Below are 18,421 nucleotides of genomic sequence, written 5' to 3'. Positions count from 1 at the left end.
CCCAAAGCATTAGTCAGCTTTTGTTAAGTGTCAAACATTGCCTCTCTAAACAATGAGCAAAACAAGGAGAGGTGTTTAATAGCTCTCAGAGCAACTTTATACCTTCCTAAACACTATTTCTGTACCTCTTGCTAATTGCTTATTTGCCCTGGTTGTATGGAAGAGCCTGGCTCACTCCAGCTTTGACAGAGGAGAACAGCAGTGTTTAACATGCTGCAGGAGGTGTGATATGCCTGGTTCTAATTTTTATCCGTATTTATTTCTGTCGGGGTTAGCAGCTGAGGACTCTGAGCTACCTGAGGCGTAACTAAGATGCCATTAGCTTTAAATCTGTTCCCAAGTGCTGCAAGCAGCCTCTCCATTTGGCTTAGGACATCACCTTGCAGATGAAGCCTTTGCACATGTGGGAACATTCTGCTCAAAATTTCTCTCTTCACCAAAAACTTCCTAGGGACTCTGGAATAAAAGCACAAAGTAATGCTCCCCTCCTCTTTCCTGGGACTTTTAATTGTAAAGTGTGAAGGATCCTGTAGTAGAATGAAGTGCTTTGGAAGGGGAGCAAAGAGTAATCTCTGCTACTCCTTGCAGCACCATGGGAGTACAAACACGTTCTGCAGGGAGCTTGCAAAGGCATCAGCATCCTGCCCACGTAGGAAGGAAGGGACTCATTGTGGAAACAACCTGACCTGGAGTTCTCCTCATGGTGGCTGATGATGGAGATGCCTTTAGCCCACATCTGCGACCGGCTCTAACATCACCGGCTCAACGCGGGATTTATTTTTATTGCTTTGCTAAAACGAGACAGAAACCTCCCCTTGCCCGAATCCTGCCTCACTTCAGGGAAGGCAGCATGGCAGTCTAAAAGGGGAATCACACACCATCGTCATTACCAGCCTATTCAGAAAGCCTTTGCTGAATCCCTCAGATCTGCACGGGCGCTTTGATGCCACCAGCGGAGAGATTTCTGATGACACATCCCCATCTCCAGCGAAGGTGCTGCTGCTGCTGCTGCCTCTGGCTCTTCCTTACAGAACCCTCTGATCTATCTAATTTAGGCACTTTTGCTGCACATCCATAATCATGGCAGAAGGTAACTTTACAACACTGCATACCCGCCCAACAACCCACCATGCCACAGCCCTCCAACAGGACCCATTGAGATTCTGCTATTCAACAGAGACAAAAACACACTCAGTGACCCAGAGAAAGAAAAGGCAATTTGTGAATCTAATCTCATCTCCAGCTTTTCATCTGTTTGATTTTCATCCATTGAGCTGGAACTGGTTGTATGTAAGAATGAATATGCTGTTCCCTAATGGAAGCTGGATTGACCTGCTCCACTTTAAGTGGAGATGCCAGAAAAGCTGGCACTGAAATGGAGAAAACATGGAAACACTGCAATAGCAAGGGAAGATGCATCAGTGCTGTGACACACAAAGCATACCTAGTAGCTTTACTGTAAAGAATGGGCTGTTCAGAAATCCCTGATGGGCAGATGAGAGTTTCCTGCATTTTAGGACTTGCTATGATTTAACAATGCCTTTGCCTCCCTGGCATGAAACAGCACCAGCAGCACGAGGTGCCCAGAACACAGCCAGCAGCACAGAGAGCACTGCATTACTTACTGACCTAACACAGGGATGTTAGCAAGCCAGGTGGATAGGGGTGAAGATGCTAAGACAGGCTTTTCTCCCCTCCTTCTGACATCCTTATGTCAGCACCACATTCTAAAGGATATCACAACTCGACCACATCATGGTACTGATGTTAGTGCCATGATTAAGACAGCAAAGTAATTACAAGTGTCTGCTTTTGTATGCTGATTGCTTTCCAAACAGATCTTCTCCATTCCAAATAAATCCACTATGGATTAACATTTCTCCTACTTGTTCACTACCTAGAATGTATTTGATTAGAAAAGCGTGATCAAAACTCTGCTTGACCATTTTTCAGCACTTCACCATTTTTCTTTTCCTCATCAGGGAGAAAAATGTATCCATTAGTTAACCTTTTCAAACACATTCTTTTTGTAGTCTAATTCAAAGAAGGATTATAAAAAAATCGTCAGACTCGGCATGTGAATGGCTTTTTGTGAGCACAGGGAACAAGCATTCATATATCAGAACATCAGCATGGGGAGATAAGGGAGCTGTATACTGAGAGCTTATCTGAATGCAAGATCAGCCCTGTGAAACCAGCATAAACATCAAGGACAGAATCCATATATTGATGTAATTCTTAGTGCTACTAGTGCATTTGTGTGAATTTGCAATTAAATAAAGCTTATTCCTTACAAAGAAAACAAGAAGTTAAGGATACAATTCAAGGTCTATTGAGATCAATGAGAATTTTTTTTCATTGCATTTGAATATAGCTCCCTTTCCCTCCCTCCCAACGTGTCTACCAGAATATTAAGAAAGAAATTACCTGAAATTTGTTTGTACTACTTTTAAACAGACCAAGAACTGAATCCTCAATTCTCTTAGTCTGCTTTCTAAAGCAGCAAATCCAAAGCTCTCCTTTCATCCACAGCTAACATTTAATGCATTTAAATCCACATTAGTTTTGTACCAAATAAAGTCATTGGAAATACCACAAATAGATGTGGGTGACAAATTAACTGATGCAGGCAACATAACTTTGAATTTCCTGACTTTTAGGCAATTAAAATATCAACTTAATTGTTGGATCTGTGTAGCTTCTCTCATTTTAATATGTAAATCAGTCTCTATTACGCTATAGCTCAAAGAATGTCTGACTCTGCTTACTTGATTAGGCTGGGAATTGCTGGTCCTGCTGTCACTATGTTTACACTCTAGTGACAACTTTGCACATCAAATTCACATAATGCAATGTCATCAACTTACTCATCAAATACAAACTTCTTAAATACAGCCGCCGCTCTAAAATACTGAACCTTATTTTACTTCATTTACAGCTCCTAAATAATCAGCCTAAGTGAAAAGAAAAACTGGAAATTCAACGGCACAACAGTATTTCTCAGAAAAAACCAGCTTCCCACAGTCAGGGAAATGAAGCAGAAAAACAGCCCATGCCAAAAGATATCCTTTGGCTTCCAAATTTTAGTTGCATTTTGTCCCTTTAATATGTGGTACGAGGAGACAAACTTTATTTCTCAGTCTCCACACATTCACCCCACCTCATCTAGGAGTCAGTGTTAAGGAGCCCTGATTTATCCTGTGGAGACAGTCAGATGTCAGCTCGTGGCCACCTGTAAATTGATACAAGGACTCCAGAGAAAAGCAGCAAACTCAGTCTTTTTTTTTTCTTATTATGAGCTGATCACAAGAGGAAAGCCATCTTGGACAGTATGGAGTGGGAAAGTGTAAATAGGTTCAGTATTTTCACATTGCTGTAATCTATCCTGAATCCAATAAACAACTCCAACCAAAGGGACATTCACCTTGCCAGCACAAGGCTTTTTAAGACTTCCCAGTGTCCTTGACACCCCTTGCAAAGTTCCTCCACTGGATTTCTACCACTCTACTGGCTCACAGAGGCATCAGGCTTTAATTTCCAGGAGAAACAATGCACTGACAAGATGCAGAGCAGAGATCTGAGGCTCTCTGCTGCCGGAGCGCCCCGCCACGCTGGCAGGCTGGATTTTCTGATGTCAGGGAAATCGTGTCGGCCCGAATTTGAGACATCAGCACAAGCCTTTCTTCTCAATCCTGCTGATGAATGAAAGAGCATTTTCAATTGTGTACATCCAGAGGCCTTGTGGCACATCAGGACTAATCAAAAGCTGCTCCATGATGCCAAGTGCTGTCAGAGGCAGCTCCCGGCACCGCCCCGCAGGAGCCAAAGGGCAGCTGCAGATAATGCTGCGTTTCCTCCCCTTCAGGGCTGGAGCATCCCAGCCACCAAGGAGGCCACAACCAAGAAATGAGAGATCAACTCAAATATCCCAAAACAGAAATGCCAAAATTTACCAGCCACAAAGCTCAACAGGCTGCTGGCCTGTCTCTGGTTGATGAAGAAACCATCAGCACAGAGGGACATTGAAGAACCTGAGGGATGGAGAAGGACTGTGGCCACAAAGGGTGTTACCTTTCATGTGGCAGTTTCTTTACAGTACAAATTTGGTGTTTTACAAGGATTGTGGGGGTGGGAAGGATTTAAAACACACAGAGAAGAGTTTGGGATCCTTCAGCAGCTCATTGACTTTTCTCCTTGCAAAGGCTCTGAACATCCCCTGAGTAAAAGGAGGAGCACAGCTACTTCTGGGGGTTACTTCTGGTAGTGAGAGCAACTCTTCCACATACTCACTTTGTATTTCACTCAGCTACTAATGGACTGGGAACTGGAATCCCAAGTAACCAGGCTCAACAATACTGTTTCAATTACCAGTTTTTCCTTCACAGCCATATACAGAAGGAGACAGAATACTCCTTGTCAGCCCATGTTTCTCTACACATTTTCTCTTGGTTTATCTGCTCCCTGAAGTCACCTCTAACCTTGCTCTATGCCCATCTGTAATGGTTTCAGCTACCTCTAACCTTCCCACCTCCCTCAGCACAGCAGCCTCTTCTTCCCCAGATGTAACACCACACCTTTACGGTGTCATGACTCAGTAGGGAAAATGCATTTGCCCAGGAAACCAGCAGCTTTCTCCTCAGCTGTATTTTCTTGCAGTGCTACTATTTCCATTACACCCAGACTCAAGTCAGGATCAATAAGCCCAGAGAATCTTCCCTTGGGAGCCTCCTTCCTCATATTGCTACAGAAACCATTGCAGATGTTGCTGCAGTTGTGTTTAAATTTGGTGCTCCTCATCACATATACATTTTTATTTTCTTTTCCATTTCCTTCTCTCTCACAACTTATTTTACTATTTTTTCTTTGCAAAAATGGGAGTTTTTTATGGAACAAAGCTTCTACTTCTACTAATTATTTTGCAATCCACTTCTACACAGTGCCTAGGAAGAGGGCAGAAGATGCTTTAAAAAAAACCCTTGTAGGACTTGCTGGAGCTGTGTGGAAGTATTATGTGGATTCACAGGCGCTCTCTTAGAAAAATAGAAATATTTAGTTCTCCAAGAACTTTAGATGTGAAATTGGTAGAAAAGGAGGGCAGAAAGAAATCCTGCAGCTTTTTTTGCTCTTTGTGAAGGCTAAGTATAGTCTGGATAGTAACCTCTGACTGACACCAAGTTTTACACATTCACCAGCTACAACAGAACTACTTTACAGAATTTATTACAAACCTCTGGCTCCCTGGACAGCAGACAGAGCCTGAAAGTTCTAACAATGCCTCAGTGGCACCTCCCATCCCAGTTTCACAGGAAGCTGCCGGCTTCGGGCATCCTTGGGGGTTTGTTGGGTCAGCAACCTTTGGCCCTCTCGCAGCACACAGATTACACTGAGCTCAGGGCAAGCCTCTGCTCGTTCAACAGACTCATGGCATCTTGCCACGGGCAGGGCACACTGTTTGCAATATCCTCGGTGCTGCATGACTTCGTATCTGTGTTATCTCCAAAAAAAACAACCTTGGGAATCTTTCTGCATGATGAATACTATATAAGATTAAAGCAATTTTCTTTTAAGATCAGAAAACAAATTCAAATTCAAATTCTTCCAGCCCTTTTGAGATACTGGACTTTCATCCAAGCCAGGACCTTTATAGGTGCCTGCAGTGACTTCAGTAGTGCAGAACATTCACCATCAAAGGCACTGTTGCTGAATCAGAACACACAAAAGCTTCAAGGTATTTTCCCCTTACAGCTGCACTGCCCAAATCCATTGACACCATTTAGGGACTCTCCCCTGACCACTGTAACCCTGTCAATATGAAGTACAGGAGATCAAACTCAGCTAGAGTTATTTATGAAAACAGGTATATTTAGCAGCACCACCTGGCTATCTCTAGTGCTGGGCTGAGACAAAGGGATATGGACAATAATGAAGGGAATCAAAGTAAGCTCTATTTAAACTATCAGCTTATTCCCAGCCTTAATATACAATTCAGGTCCCAGACTGGTCTAAATGTCTTGCAGAAGAGAAAGTAGCACCATAAAAACAGTAATAGTGAGAATTAGCTGGGAGCTGGAGGGATTGCCCCACAGAGGCTGTGGAGTCAGCACAGGAGGGCAGGCAGCTCCCAGTGGGTCAGGACTGCTGCTAATAACTCATCCTTGTGCTGCTGTCCATGCCATTTGTGGTTTGCACACTGATGCTATGCAGCATCTCAGATGCAGGTAGCAGTAGGGGATGATTTCCTCCCCCATCAAGGATATGTGGCCATCTCTGGAGTGAAAGAGGACAGACCTTCATCAGTGCACAGCAAAGCACCAGAGGCAAAGTCAAGCTCTTTATTAACTTCAGATGAAATTGGGATATGCAGAAAGCAATTTACTGAGATACAGGCAGGGCACAAAGGCTAACATCCTGCTTTTAACACAAGTCCCTTAACATCTGAAGGCAGCAAATGCCCTGGACCTTTGTGTCTCTTTAGAACAAAGGCAATTCCTCCAGTAAGAGTGAAGGGGAACTGGCAGGTTAAAGATAAGTGACAGAGGGGTCACCTAATGAATCCTTTCTGTGCTTCAGCATGAGACTGGAGGAGAGCTGCCCTCTGTGCACTCACCTGGCCCGAGCCCATCTGACCAGAGGGATGCTGAGAGCACTGGCACAAAGTGAGGAATGGAGGCTGCTCTGCCACATGTGCAGCCAGCAGCAGCTGAGGGCAGGGCAGGATCCTCCATCAGCTGGACTTGGTTCTCACTCACAGGTGCAGCCCCCATCGTGTGTGGATTCCCTACACAGATGGCAGGAAGCACCAAGGCTTCCAAGCACCAACAGCTCAGACAACTGTGGATGGAGAACAGCAACTTCTAAATTCCATCTGCTCCTTTTTTGTCACCTTCTGTACTCAGAAACACATTCACCAGAAGCACAAGCACAGTGGGACAGTGACAAATTTTACCATCTCTGGCTTGTCACTTCAACAAGATTAGATTATTTTAATATTAATTCATTACCCAATTTAAATCCAATTAAATAGATTTTACAAGGCCCTGGCATGGCTGTGATGCTGGGGACAGCCCCTGCTGAATGCCAGGTCTATCATCTGTGTTAGGGCCAAACACCTGCCTCAGAGTGAGATTTCACCCTTTTCCCACTTTTTCCCTATCAAGGGGAAAAGGACACTGAAACCATTGAGATGGATGAACAGCTTTTCTTTTTGATATGATTATGCTTAGGAAAATAGTTCCAAAGTTCTCCACCGATGGTTGAAATCAGAGTTGATTTCCCCATCTTCCTTCCTGGTAGGGGTGCCAGCCTCTCTCTCACCAGAAAGAATATTAAAAGCACTTTTCCTCTTTCTCACAGGGAGAAGCTGCATGAAGAAAGGAACACTCTGGTGCAGCTATGGGACAGCAATAAATCATGAGACCTCATGGAAAATTCACATTACTGCATTCTTTTAGTCAGGAACCAGCTTCCATGGATCATTCATTCCTACCTCCAGATACATTACCTTTAAGATAAAAACACAAACAGAGCTAAGGAGCACCTGAACCATTCTCTCTCATTTCTACCCATGCTTTGTTACAAGTCATTACTTCTCCAGCTCTCTATTAGCTGCCACCTACATACTTGCTTGCAACTAAGACCCAAATCCATCTCCAAGAGGTCTACCAGGACCCCACAGAGCAAAAAAACCAAAATATCTAAACAGAAATGGCCTGGAGAGAAATGGGGAAAAAAATAGGAAAAGCTATGAGATGGAAGAAAAAAAAGTAGAAGATGCAGACTGAAATACAGAAGGGGCCGTAGAGGGAAGGTGTGAAGAGCATGGGAAAGGGAAATGCAGAACTGGAACAGATTTCAGATCTGTGCAGCAATGCCCTGTGCCACCTTTCCAAAGCTGTCACAATCTGCATCCCTGCTTCTGAGGCAGGAGGACTTGGAGCCTCTCCCCAGATGGCTGTCTGACCTTGGTGCTCCCTGCTCTTACACAGCCCAGCAGAGCAGCACTACACTGACACAGCTCCAGCCCACACCCCGAGCACAGCACCCACAGGAGCCCCCCAACACCCTGCACTGCCAATCTGTATTTTGGAAAGGGACAGGATGTTGTTATAGCTCTCCCTTAGGTCCTCATCTGAACAGTGACTATTGTGGCATAAATGAGAGGAAAGGGCCACTGAACCACGTGGCAAGGTGCCAGGCTGTGCTGCAGCCTCCAGCAGTTATGCTCAAAGAGATTTAAAGTCCAGCATAACCTTGATTTTTAATAGAGTCACATTTAATGAGCTTTAACGTCCACAGTAATAATTTTCTTATTACCTACGCAGGAGTCGGAAATACAATCAGAAGAAATGTGCTGCACTCCAGTCCAATGAAGGGATTTAACAATGGCCAACACATTATTATCAAAACCATCAACATCATTGTCCTTAATGCCTTTTTTTGCTTGGTATAATTATAATTCTGTGAACCATAAGCATAGCTGTTGCATACCACATAAGCTTGCTGGATGCATCAGACCTGGCTGGCTGGAGGCCGCCCAAATCCCTCACCTTGCCAAGCAGCCAGTCAGGTTATATGGCAAAACAGGACAATAAAATCTTGCATTTACCTCTATCTGTCTAAAGGCAAAATGCAAACTTACATATGACCTCTGTTGTCCTCCCAGCTTTTATCCACACTCTTCCTACTCTGTCCTTGCTCTCTCTTCACCTCATTCTGCTCTGACACCAGGGACCTCCCACCTGAAAAGCTCAGAGAAGTGAATTTGCCTCCTGTGTGTACCACACGAACGAGCAAGATAAACAGATGGGGACTACAGCTGACAGAGAGGGGTGCAAGAAAAACTCCAATTCTTGTTATTTTTGTACAGAAACAGCTTCACAAAGCTCACAGAAATCCGCTCCCTTATCATGCGCAACAAACCTCCCTCCCTGGGGCAGCCAATTGGACAGTGACAAACAAAGCAGAGGGAGTTTCTGCCACAGGCTCCCCACTTCACACCTTGAAAATACACTGAAGCAGAAGGCATGTGGCAGCTGTTGCTGTGGGCAGAGGTAAGAAAACAGCAAAAGCTGGATCTTCCATGTCTTATCCAGAAGGAGACAGTGTGATTTTCTGGCCACAAGGATCCATGTTGTTGAGCCACTGCTGAACAGCTGCTGTATCCACACTGTGGGTGCAGGATGGAGTCAGTGCAGAAATGGATGCAGCTTGCACAGCACACTTGATCAGCTGCCCCAAGCCCACTGGAAGCTCTCCCTGCTCCAGCAAGGAGCCCAAATCTGGCATTCACCTTGCTAATTTGAAGCCAGCTCAGAATAACCCAGTAACCTTGTGGTCAGCACTGTGACACCCTCAGCATCTCTTCACATCCCAACATTTGCATCTGACTATGCTGCTGAATGCTCCCACAGCAGAAATGAGAGTTTAGGTGCATTTATGGGAATGTGCCCTGAGCATGACAGTGATGCACACAAGCACATGAGCCACAAGAAAAAATGCCCAAGATCTTATCACATAACCTGGCTTCCTATACCTTCACCCTGTCCTCAAAGAGAGTCATCCACAGGGCTGCTCCAGCCTTCAACAGCTTTTTCCCATTTTGTTTACAAGAATCACTTCCAGATGCACTTATAGGCACTCTGAGAATCCAAAGGGCCCTCCTGTGACTTTGGTAAATGACACTGAAGTACTTCCCACCCTTCTAAGTTCTGAACCTGCTGCTCTCTTCCATCTGAGCTGGTTACCAGAAGTCAGAATGAAGTAGCTTGGGACTGGGGTAAAAGGAAAAAAAAACACATGACATACATGAGGCTGGAAATACCCTGAAACCCAGCGAGCTGTTTGTTTTCCTGTTGGAATCAAAGGCAGAAGAGAAAACAGCTTTAAAAATGCATCCCTTCTGAGCTAACGCCAAATCTGGTAACATCCCAGCACAGAGGCACCTCACAAACAGCTAAAAGCAGCTGCACAGAGAAAGGCAGCAGAATAATAATTCTAACACATGACAGGAGGCACACGTGAGGAGCACATTCCCCCAGAAGAGATGGTCTAATTGCTGCAGATGACACCCCAGAGGTTCATCCATCAGTGACAGAGGCAGGGGCTGACCCCACCTCTGCAGCCTCCCTGCCCCTGCCCTCCCTGGGCACTGCAGCATCAGATGTGCCTGGCACTGAGGGCATAAGGACAGACAAGGGCACTGGGCAGCTGCATCTGCTGCAATTTAAACACCTAAAACACACTGCATCTCAAATTGCAATGCAAGAGCTAGCCCCAGGAACTGCCCACTGGGGGTCTGAGACTGGAAGCTCCTACAGACAATAGTTTTTTCTAAAATGTTTGCCAAGTGTTTCATGCTTATGCATCTGTTAGAGCAGCCACTAACAGGAGTGACAGAACTGTCACTTACTTGTAACATGCAGTGAGCTCTTCACTTTATAAACCACCCCATCTGCACTTCTCACCATCCTATTTTTAAGGCTATATCGTACCATAATCCAGTATGAGATGCTGGAACAAACACAATCTCAGCAGTAATAAAGTGCCATTGTTTGAGCAATGGGAACACAAACAAGCTACTTTCTGAGAATATCTGTTTCATAACAGAGAAAAATGTTTTCTTCTGTGGATTTTCTTTAAACCAGGGCTCTGCCCTTTTGTGGGTCTGAAGCCTCCAGCACTTGTGACCTTTGGGAAAAGCTCTGCTCTTTCAGACTCATCTGAGGGAGGATCCTGACCTCCAGACATTGACCATGTAGGTGCAGCTGGGACACACCAGATTTGCTCCACACAGACCTCCAGTTCTCCTTCATTTTTCTCTTCTCTAACAAATTGTTTTGAGGCCATGAGAGAATTACAGCAGTAACTTCTCCAACTTCTCCAGGGCTTTTCAGCATAACTTGGTTCTGCCTGGTCCCTCACAGTGTTACAGGCGATGGCTTAGGCTTTATTGATATCCTTACCTTGATTTTCAGAGTCTGAGAGCATGTCTGGAGGTGCTGATTTTTGGGGTTGCTGTATACTAAAAAGTCTCACTCAGGTATGTGAAAGGAAGACAGACTGTACTGGAGTGCCACAGATTCTGTGAAATGTATTTAGCTCAGTGAAAGATGTACTCTGCTTTCATGGAGTATTGAATGTAGCTGTGATTAATGGGGCACATATACACTGATAAACAATATTAATTTGTTTTAAGCCAGGTCTGAAAAGATTTCAACCACTTGCTTCCCTGCAGCTATGAAAGTTATTTCCTGCTGTCTGTACTACCTCAAGGGCTAAACCAGCCCTGAAAGGAAGGAAATATTTCCTTTCACTCTGTCGGCAGCACCAGCCTATGAAGGCTGTTGTATTGGTATTTCATTCATCATGAGCAAATGATATGAATTATTACTATTTAGCCTTACCACCCACCCTCTACCACACTGCCACAGGATTGCCACCTCACATCCCCTCTTCTCCTGCACCAACCCAGCTTTTTTCATTTCCCACACAACCACTCCATCAAGCACACTGTCTGCAATGCCTCCATCTGCTTCTGCACTCCGGCAACACAAATGAATAAACGCATCCCCGGGAGCAGAAGCCAGCAGCCTACCTGCAACTTCTTGTGGGGACTGAAAAGCCCCAACTCCTTCCAGAGTGCCAGAGATGGAGCCGCCTCCCTTGAGCACCCGCACCAGCTCCCGCAGCCGCTCGCACTCCTCCTGCAGCTGCTGCTGCTCCTCCTTGCGCTGCTGCTGGGCCAGGCTCATGGGGTTCATGCTGAAATGGACAATCTTGGTTCTGCTGGGGTCGTAGTCGCCCTGGGGGGCAGGAAAAAAAAAAAAAAAACAAAACAAAAGCACATTGAGTAACCGATCCAACCTGCAAGTTCACCCGGTCTGTATTGCTGGGTGAAGTAAAAAAATGTTACAGCAGAAATAAGGTGACATTTATGCAGTGACAAGGTTTTATGACAACAGTTGAAGGCAGCCGAGCCCAGTGTTGTTTCTCCTTCTCTTGTTATTCCATCTTTGAAAAACCCCTGAAACAACAGGCAAAGAAACAACAAACCAACAAAGAATAACCAAACCAGAAAAACCCACCAGAACACCCCACTTATAACAGAACTCATTCCCTGGCTGATACTTCCACAGATTTAACTCCAGAAATGAAGTTTTGTAGCTGTATTTAAAATCTCTTGATAGCAGGAGATTATAATGAACACCCAAACACACCCTTAAACTACAGCAGGACACCCAGTGCCAGCCTGATTTATTGCTCATATGAGCCAGCAACATCCATGGCATCCAAAGGTGGAGTCATTAGCAAGTTGTATCAGCTTATCCCAAGCAAGAGAACAGCTATTCCATTCCTTTTTTCTCAAAGGAGAGTTGTATTTACAGCAGCTTAAATAGTCAGTCAAGCCCTAAGATGGCAAATTAATATTCTTTCAAAGCGAGAGGAAAACACTGATGTTTCATTTGTGATTTCAGAGAGACAATTTTCATATAAACTACAGGAAGCCTCACAACCATAAATGTAGTAAAACATGTGCTAACGCTGGCTGCCACGGCACTCTGCCCAGCTGAAACCCTATAGCAGTGCCTGCATAAAAAGCTATTTTATATGGTAATATTTTTCCTTCAATTAAATCTCGGGACCTAAAGTGATTTTGTAAACATTAATTAACCCTCAAGAGCAGCATGAGGTAGGTATTATCCCAATTTTATCATTTCATTTCCATTAAAGACGTGATAGAACTTTATGTGGGTTTTTTTTCCATGCAAACCAGAGCAGAGGCTGAGTGACTTCATCCTGCACTGCTGGTAAGAGACCCCAGAAGATCCCACTCCCAAATATCCTTTATTGAAAATACTCTATATTCTCATAGTGTGAAGCTCTTCATCAGGCACTGAACTGCTGAAACTCACTGCTCCAGAGCCTGGCAACAGACACACAACAGCATCAAAAATGGGTTTGACAAATTCAAGGACAGCAGCTCCATGACTGGGCCATGTCAGGGCAGGACATGTGAGAATCTTCCAGCACCTCTGGTTGCTGGCAGAGTGCTGGAGAGCATGGATAAATCTGTGAGCTTTCATAGAATAACAGCTTCTACCATTGTGGTCAAAGATGCTCTTCTGGGATTTTCTTCCCAGAGATAAAAAAAAGAGGGATGTGGTGGTTCCTCATAACTGCTCTGAGAAACCAGTTTGACCACAGCTGTGCATCTGGCTAGGAGAGAGTCACTGTTCCACAGAAAAAGTGCAAGTTACAGAGAAAGGAGACCACATGTGTGTGTCCCAGGCCATGAAGAGGTGGGAGAAACTCCCAGAGATCTGCCCTGGTCCAAGAGCTCCCTCCAGGGAGCTGGGAAGAGTCAGGTACAGAAACCTCAGGTCCCCTTCCCTGGTGTTTGCAGACCCCACAGTCAGGACTATGTGGTCTCCCAACCACACTCTGAGCAGGGGATGCACGTTCTCCTACTGTCCAGCCTCACCTGAGTGACCTCAGGAACACCTGGGAGGGCAGCACTGCCCTGCAGCCCCACAGCAACAGGGCTCTGTGACCCCATTTCCACAGCCAGGCTGAGACAAATCTCCCTTAATTGCCAATCAAGCAGTTCAGGCCAAAATAAGAAATTATCCCACCATCAGCCTTGATCAAAAGAAATTCAGGTGAGACCTGAAGGACACAAGCAGCATGTTGGAGATATCAAACAGAGGGAGAAGGAAGACAGCTGCAACACCAGCTCATTAGATATATTTTCCCCAGCACAGACTGGCATTTACAAACCTGCTTTGGCCAGCTCGTTACCTTCTCCTGCTATTTGCACTCCAGGACTCCTCCAGACAGGTCAGGGCACTCCTCACTCTCGTATTTGTCTATCAAGGGAAGAGATTTAACTCCAAAGTTTGCAACAGGGCTTACTCTGGCTAGGAGGATGCTCCAGGGTCAGCTGTGGATCCCAGCTTTCCTTGGGCAGCTGCTGGTGCTTCTGACCAGCTGGGAAGGGCTCTGGCCCTGTCCCCTCTGCCAAGGTCAGGCAGAGCTCCCAGCCCCTCATCCTGGCTGCCAGCACCATTCCAGCTGCAGTGCAGGGATCCACAGCAGCAGGATCCCTGTGTGAGGAAAGCCCTGCACACCTGGAGACTGCTGCTCCCTCCCTGCTAGGGCTGCTGTAACCCACACTGCACCAATCTTTTTATTCTGCAGGTTATTTACCCTTTTCCATCATCTATCTGGCCTTTCTACAAAGCCCTGCCATGAAGCTGCAGTGCTTTGGCTCTTACAGATCTTTCAGACCATTTATCCTCTCCTTTCATAACGTGCCCCCCTTGAAAAATCTTGCTGTAAAACTCATCACCAGGACTCAGCCTTATTTTCAGGGTTCACCAGCTCTCCTCAGCACATCAGTCTGAAGCTTCACTGAGACAAGAGAATCTCTTTAAAGCCCACAGTGCAACGAAGGCAGTGGCAGAATCCATCTCATTTAACATTTCTGGGAGATCACTAACATATTTGCTATGCTACTCACATTTTTGGGCTAGGGGCAGTAGCTTTCTCTTTCTTCTACACAGCACACATCAAACCAGTACATTTCTCCCTACAGCTAAAATATTAGTGCAGCTGGTTTATATTACAGCAATGCCTAAAAGAAACCAAGTGAGACAGGGATCCCAGCATGCCAGGTCCTGTACAAACCCCACAGAAAACCAAAAGCCCAAAAAGCAAACAACAAATCCTGAAGGTGCAATATGTGAGGGGAGTGCAGGTATGGAAAGATGCAGCCTCTGGTTCCAGGTTCCTCAGCAGCAAGGCAGAAAAGAAAACACATTCTCAGAGCTGCTCCTCCTCACCACCAGACCATGCTGCCACCTCACAGCAGCTTCCAGGAAATTTACTGGCAATCTCTGGGGTTTCAAATAAATGCAGGAAGCTTTCCATGGAAATGGTGCAGTGTCTGATGAAAGGGATGGGTCTCATGTGTAGGTAATATAGAAAGTCAGAACACTATCACAGCTTGGGACATTTGAAGTGTTTTTCCCAAATTTCTGAAGGTCGAGGGTGACTTTGGGTCGTGAAAAAGAGTGGTTTAGGACTGGCTCTATGAAGACCCACAGCTGGAAACTGCTAAATATAAGAGACAGCAAAGTAGCATTAAAATCTCACTAGCATTTGATGGACATGAAACCCTAATGCTGGTAGGAAAGCAGGGATCGAAGAAAGCAAACAACATCCTCCTGGAATCCCTTTCGTTCTGGAAAATGCAAATTGCTGTTTTTCTCCGTCAACTGCACTTCCACCTACAATAAATTAGTCTTACTGATCATAATTTTATCCTTTCATTTGTGCAGCAGAAGCCTGGAGAATTGTTTCAGGCACTGGGAGAGAAGACCTAAAACAGATTTTCCCATTTAGAAAATAATTTCTAATCTTGGGTGACTGAAGAGGAAGACCAAACAGTGGCATTTGAAAGGCAGGCACAGAAGAGACAGCCACGTTCCTTGAACAGGAGCTGGGACTCCCCAAACAGCTGCCCAGGCACAGCTCCAGATGCTGCTTCTGTGCTGAACCAACACATGCAAGGAGGTATTGCTTAGCAGAGTTTAAAAGCATCTTGTAACAAATGGTAATGTATCCCTGGTTTCTCCAAGAAGTGTGAAAATCGTGCTGCAGGTTTGGAAACTTGGCCTGAATGTGAGGTTTGACCAGATCCACTTAAGCTCATGGTGCCTTCAGATGGAAATTTGGGCAATGCAATCCGTGTGTGACCTACAGAGCTCTGCTGGAAAGCCATCCCATCCCTGGCTCATTCAGCAGTAACTTGGTAGCTTGTTTTGCTCATCAGCACATCATAGCCAGTCTCAGAGAGCAAAGATAACACATTACTGCCAGTTTCTCAGCAGAATCCTCTCTTTACCCCTGTTTTCCAATACCTTAAAAACCTTAAAATACCAGAAATTTTACCTTAAAAACCAGAAATTGCAGAGATTCTGAAGAGTAAATTACTTGGACTAGAGAGAACTGCTGGCATTCATTGATTCTTCTTTTCAGAAATAACATTGAACAAGTAATTCAGATTTGTCAGAAAAATGTACAGAGAGCTTCAATTTAGGGGGAAGCAATAAATACCTTGATTGATTGCAACCAAACCTGGTTGGCACTTAAAGTGAATTACTCATTCCTGGAAAGCAACATGTTAACTAGCTGATTTGGTGTTTAAGGCAGCAAAACCTTGGTTTTTTAGCTCTCAGAAGGGCACTGGACATTTTATAGAGATGATTTTTTGATTTCACTTGTCAATATGCTCCACAATTTGTGAAATGATGCTGTTTTGGTGTGTTATCCAGACATCTGCCCCAGGGTTTCCACATGAGAAACTTTCTCATGGACCACTCCATTGCTGCTGTCCCAACTGTGGAGTCGCTGTGTGAGACGAACACTGCAGATGCCACACTCAAATATTGGCTTAGTGCAGTATGTTCCAAACACACTCTGGCAGAACTATTTAGTAAGACTCTGGCTATCAATAAACTTTCTGACAAAAGACGATGGAAAAAAGAATTTGCAACAGGGCCAATTTGTCATCTAGAACTGAGGTACAAGCTCAAGTCAGATGCTGCTGCCTCCCCTCTCACTTCCATCTTCCAGCTTGAAAAAAAAAACACCCCAGGGAGATAATTGTGCTGATGCTATGTGTCATTTTTAAAAACTATATTATCACCAAACAGTCAGCATGTTGGTCTACGTGTTGAAATTACAGCTCAAAAACTTCCTAAGCAATCTGCCCATTAGGGAAGAATCAGTCAAGTGCCAAGGCAATGAATGAAGACAGGACTGCTTTAATCTCTGAAAAACAGAAACTTTTCCTTTAGAAGAGGAGTTGTTTAGAGGAACAATGAAAGCTGCCAGTGACAGCACCTTGAAAAGGGATGAACTTATTTTGGCATCTCTCCTCCTGGTTGTTTGAAAACTGCACAGTCCCAATTCAGAGATGTCTTTCTCCAGGAGCTATAAAAGCTTTTCTCTCTACTCCACTCGCTTTCACAGGCACACAGGTAAGAATAAAGTACTTAAAACCATGTGGACCATTTTACATTTGATGAAACATTCAGTGCTTAACAACTCCATTTAAGGTCTCTTCATCTGCTGCAGGTATTTCTGATCAGAAGGTAGAGCTGCTAGCAAAGGGAATAGTCTCCACTAGTGTGAATATGTTCATCTAACATCACTAATGAAATTAAAGAAATCCATACATCCCAAAAAAAGGTACTGACTGTCAGGATACAATGTCAGCAGGCACTGTAAAGGATTTTCAGCTGACTTCACATCCTCACAAGCTCCTTCTGTTAAACAGTTTGGCAAGCAAAATCATCAAAATCCATAGATGGGGCTGACACGCACTTAAGTACCTCATTTTTTCAGTCTTGGTATCTATCAGCCTTAAAAGATTGTGATTTCTGAGCAGCACAATAAATTCTGGTGGAGCATATGGACAGCTGAGCTTAATCACTGCTGGCTGGCAATACAACAGCTTGTGCTTGGCCCTGCTGAGAAAAGGCTGGGGGCTGGAAGCTCTTCAAGGAAAGGACAATTTCCTCCTCACACAACTCTCAGAGAGCCACCCAAACACTGCTGCCTCCTGAGCTAAGGAATTTCTTCCCATGCTGACTTCTTAAGAGAGAAATCTCCAAGGTTTCTGGGCTGGGACAGGTTATTCAGTACTGGAGAACTTAAACAGAAAACATATAAGGAGCTTAGTAGATTATATCAGCTTTAAATGGGTCAGTAGTTACCTTGGAAGAATTGTTGAAATAAAGACTGCATCTAGCTGTAGGAGACACATGGGAAAGTTTCTTATGTACAGATATAAAACATAAAGCATCAGTTGGGGGGATGGTGGAAGAGACGTGTTTGAAAAGCATCCAGCTGGCCAGGGAATGCTCTTGCTTCCATTTACTACCTCTTGTAGGCACAAGAGTAGCTTAAACTGTAAACACTAACACACAGCAGGTAATTGGGTATATGCAGGTGGTCAATGTCCAAAACTGAACTTTTGAACTCTTGAGCAGAGGATGGGACTTCACTGCTGGCACAGCCTGGTGGTACACTTGGGTAAATCCTGGACTAAAACAGAGGGGGCACATCTTGAATCCCCCAAAGACAGGACAAAATGGGACAAAATGTTACTCAATGTTTCTGGCTGGTCTTTCACTGTGTCAGGCTCCAGCTACAGAATTCTTGCAAAATCCAGGTTTCTGATGCTACAAGAGCTGACACTGCTTTTGGGAACCTGCAGGTTTATTCTTGGGATTCAGTGCCTCCTCCTGACTATGGATCCTTTACACAGCTCAAGCATGCCTTTCCCAAGGCTGGTGGTTTCTGGAATGACTGTCTGGCTTCACTGCAAACATGTGGTATTTGTGGGTAAACACAG

General features: G+C 44.7%; 1 protein-coding gene across 2 annotated transcripts in view; it reads right to left on the bottom strand.

Annotated features, from left to right (window-relative positions):
• The window catches only part of MAD1L1 (mitotic arrest deficient 1 like 1), a 346,582-nt gene that overhangs the window by 109,864 nt on the left and 218,297 nt on the right, over positions 1-18,421 (bottom strand). For both annotated transcript variants that reach the window (XM_063171763.1, XM_063171764.1), the window contains one exon: positions 11,594-11,801. In XM_063171763.1, the coding sequence (XP_063027833.1) occupies positions 11,594-11,801 (208 nt within the window). The remainder of the gene's footprint in view (positions 1-11,593; positions 11,802-18,421) is intronic.

Source organism: Melospiza melodia, chromosome 18 (genome assembly GCF_035770615.1).
Source record: "Melospiza melodia melodia isolate bMelMel2 chromosome 18, bMelMel2.pri, whole genome shotgun sequence".
NCBI classification, from domain to species: Eukaryota; Metazoa; Chordata; class Aves; order Passeriformes; family Passerellidae; genus Melospiza; species Melospiza melodia.
This window is presented reverse-complemented; position numbering and strand designations above follow the sequence as displayed.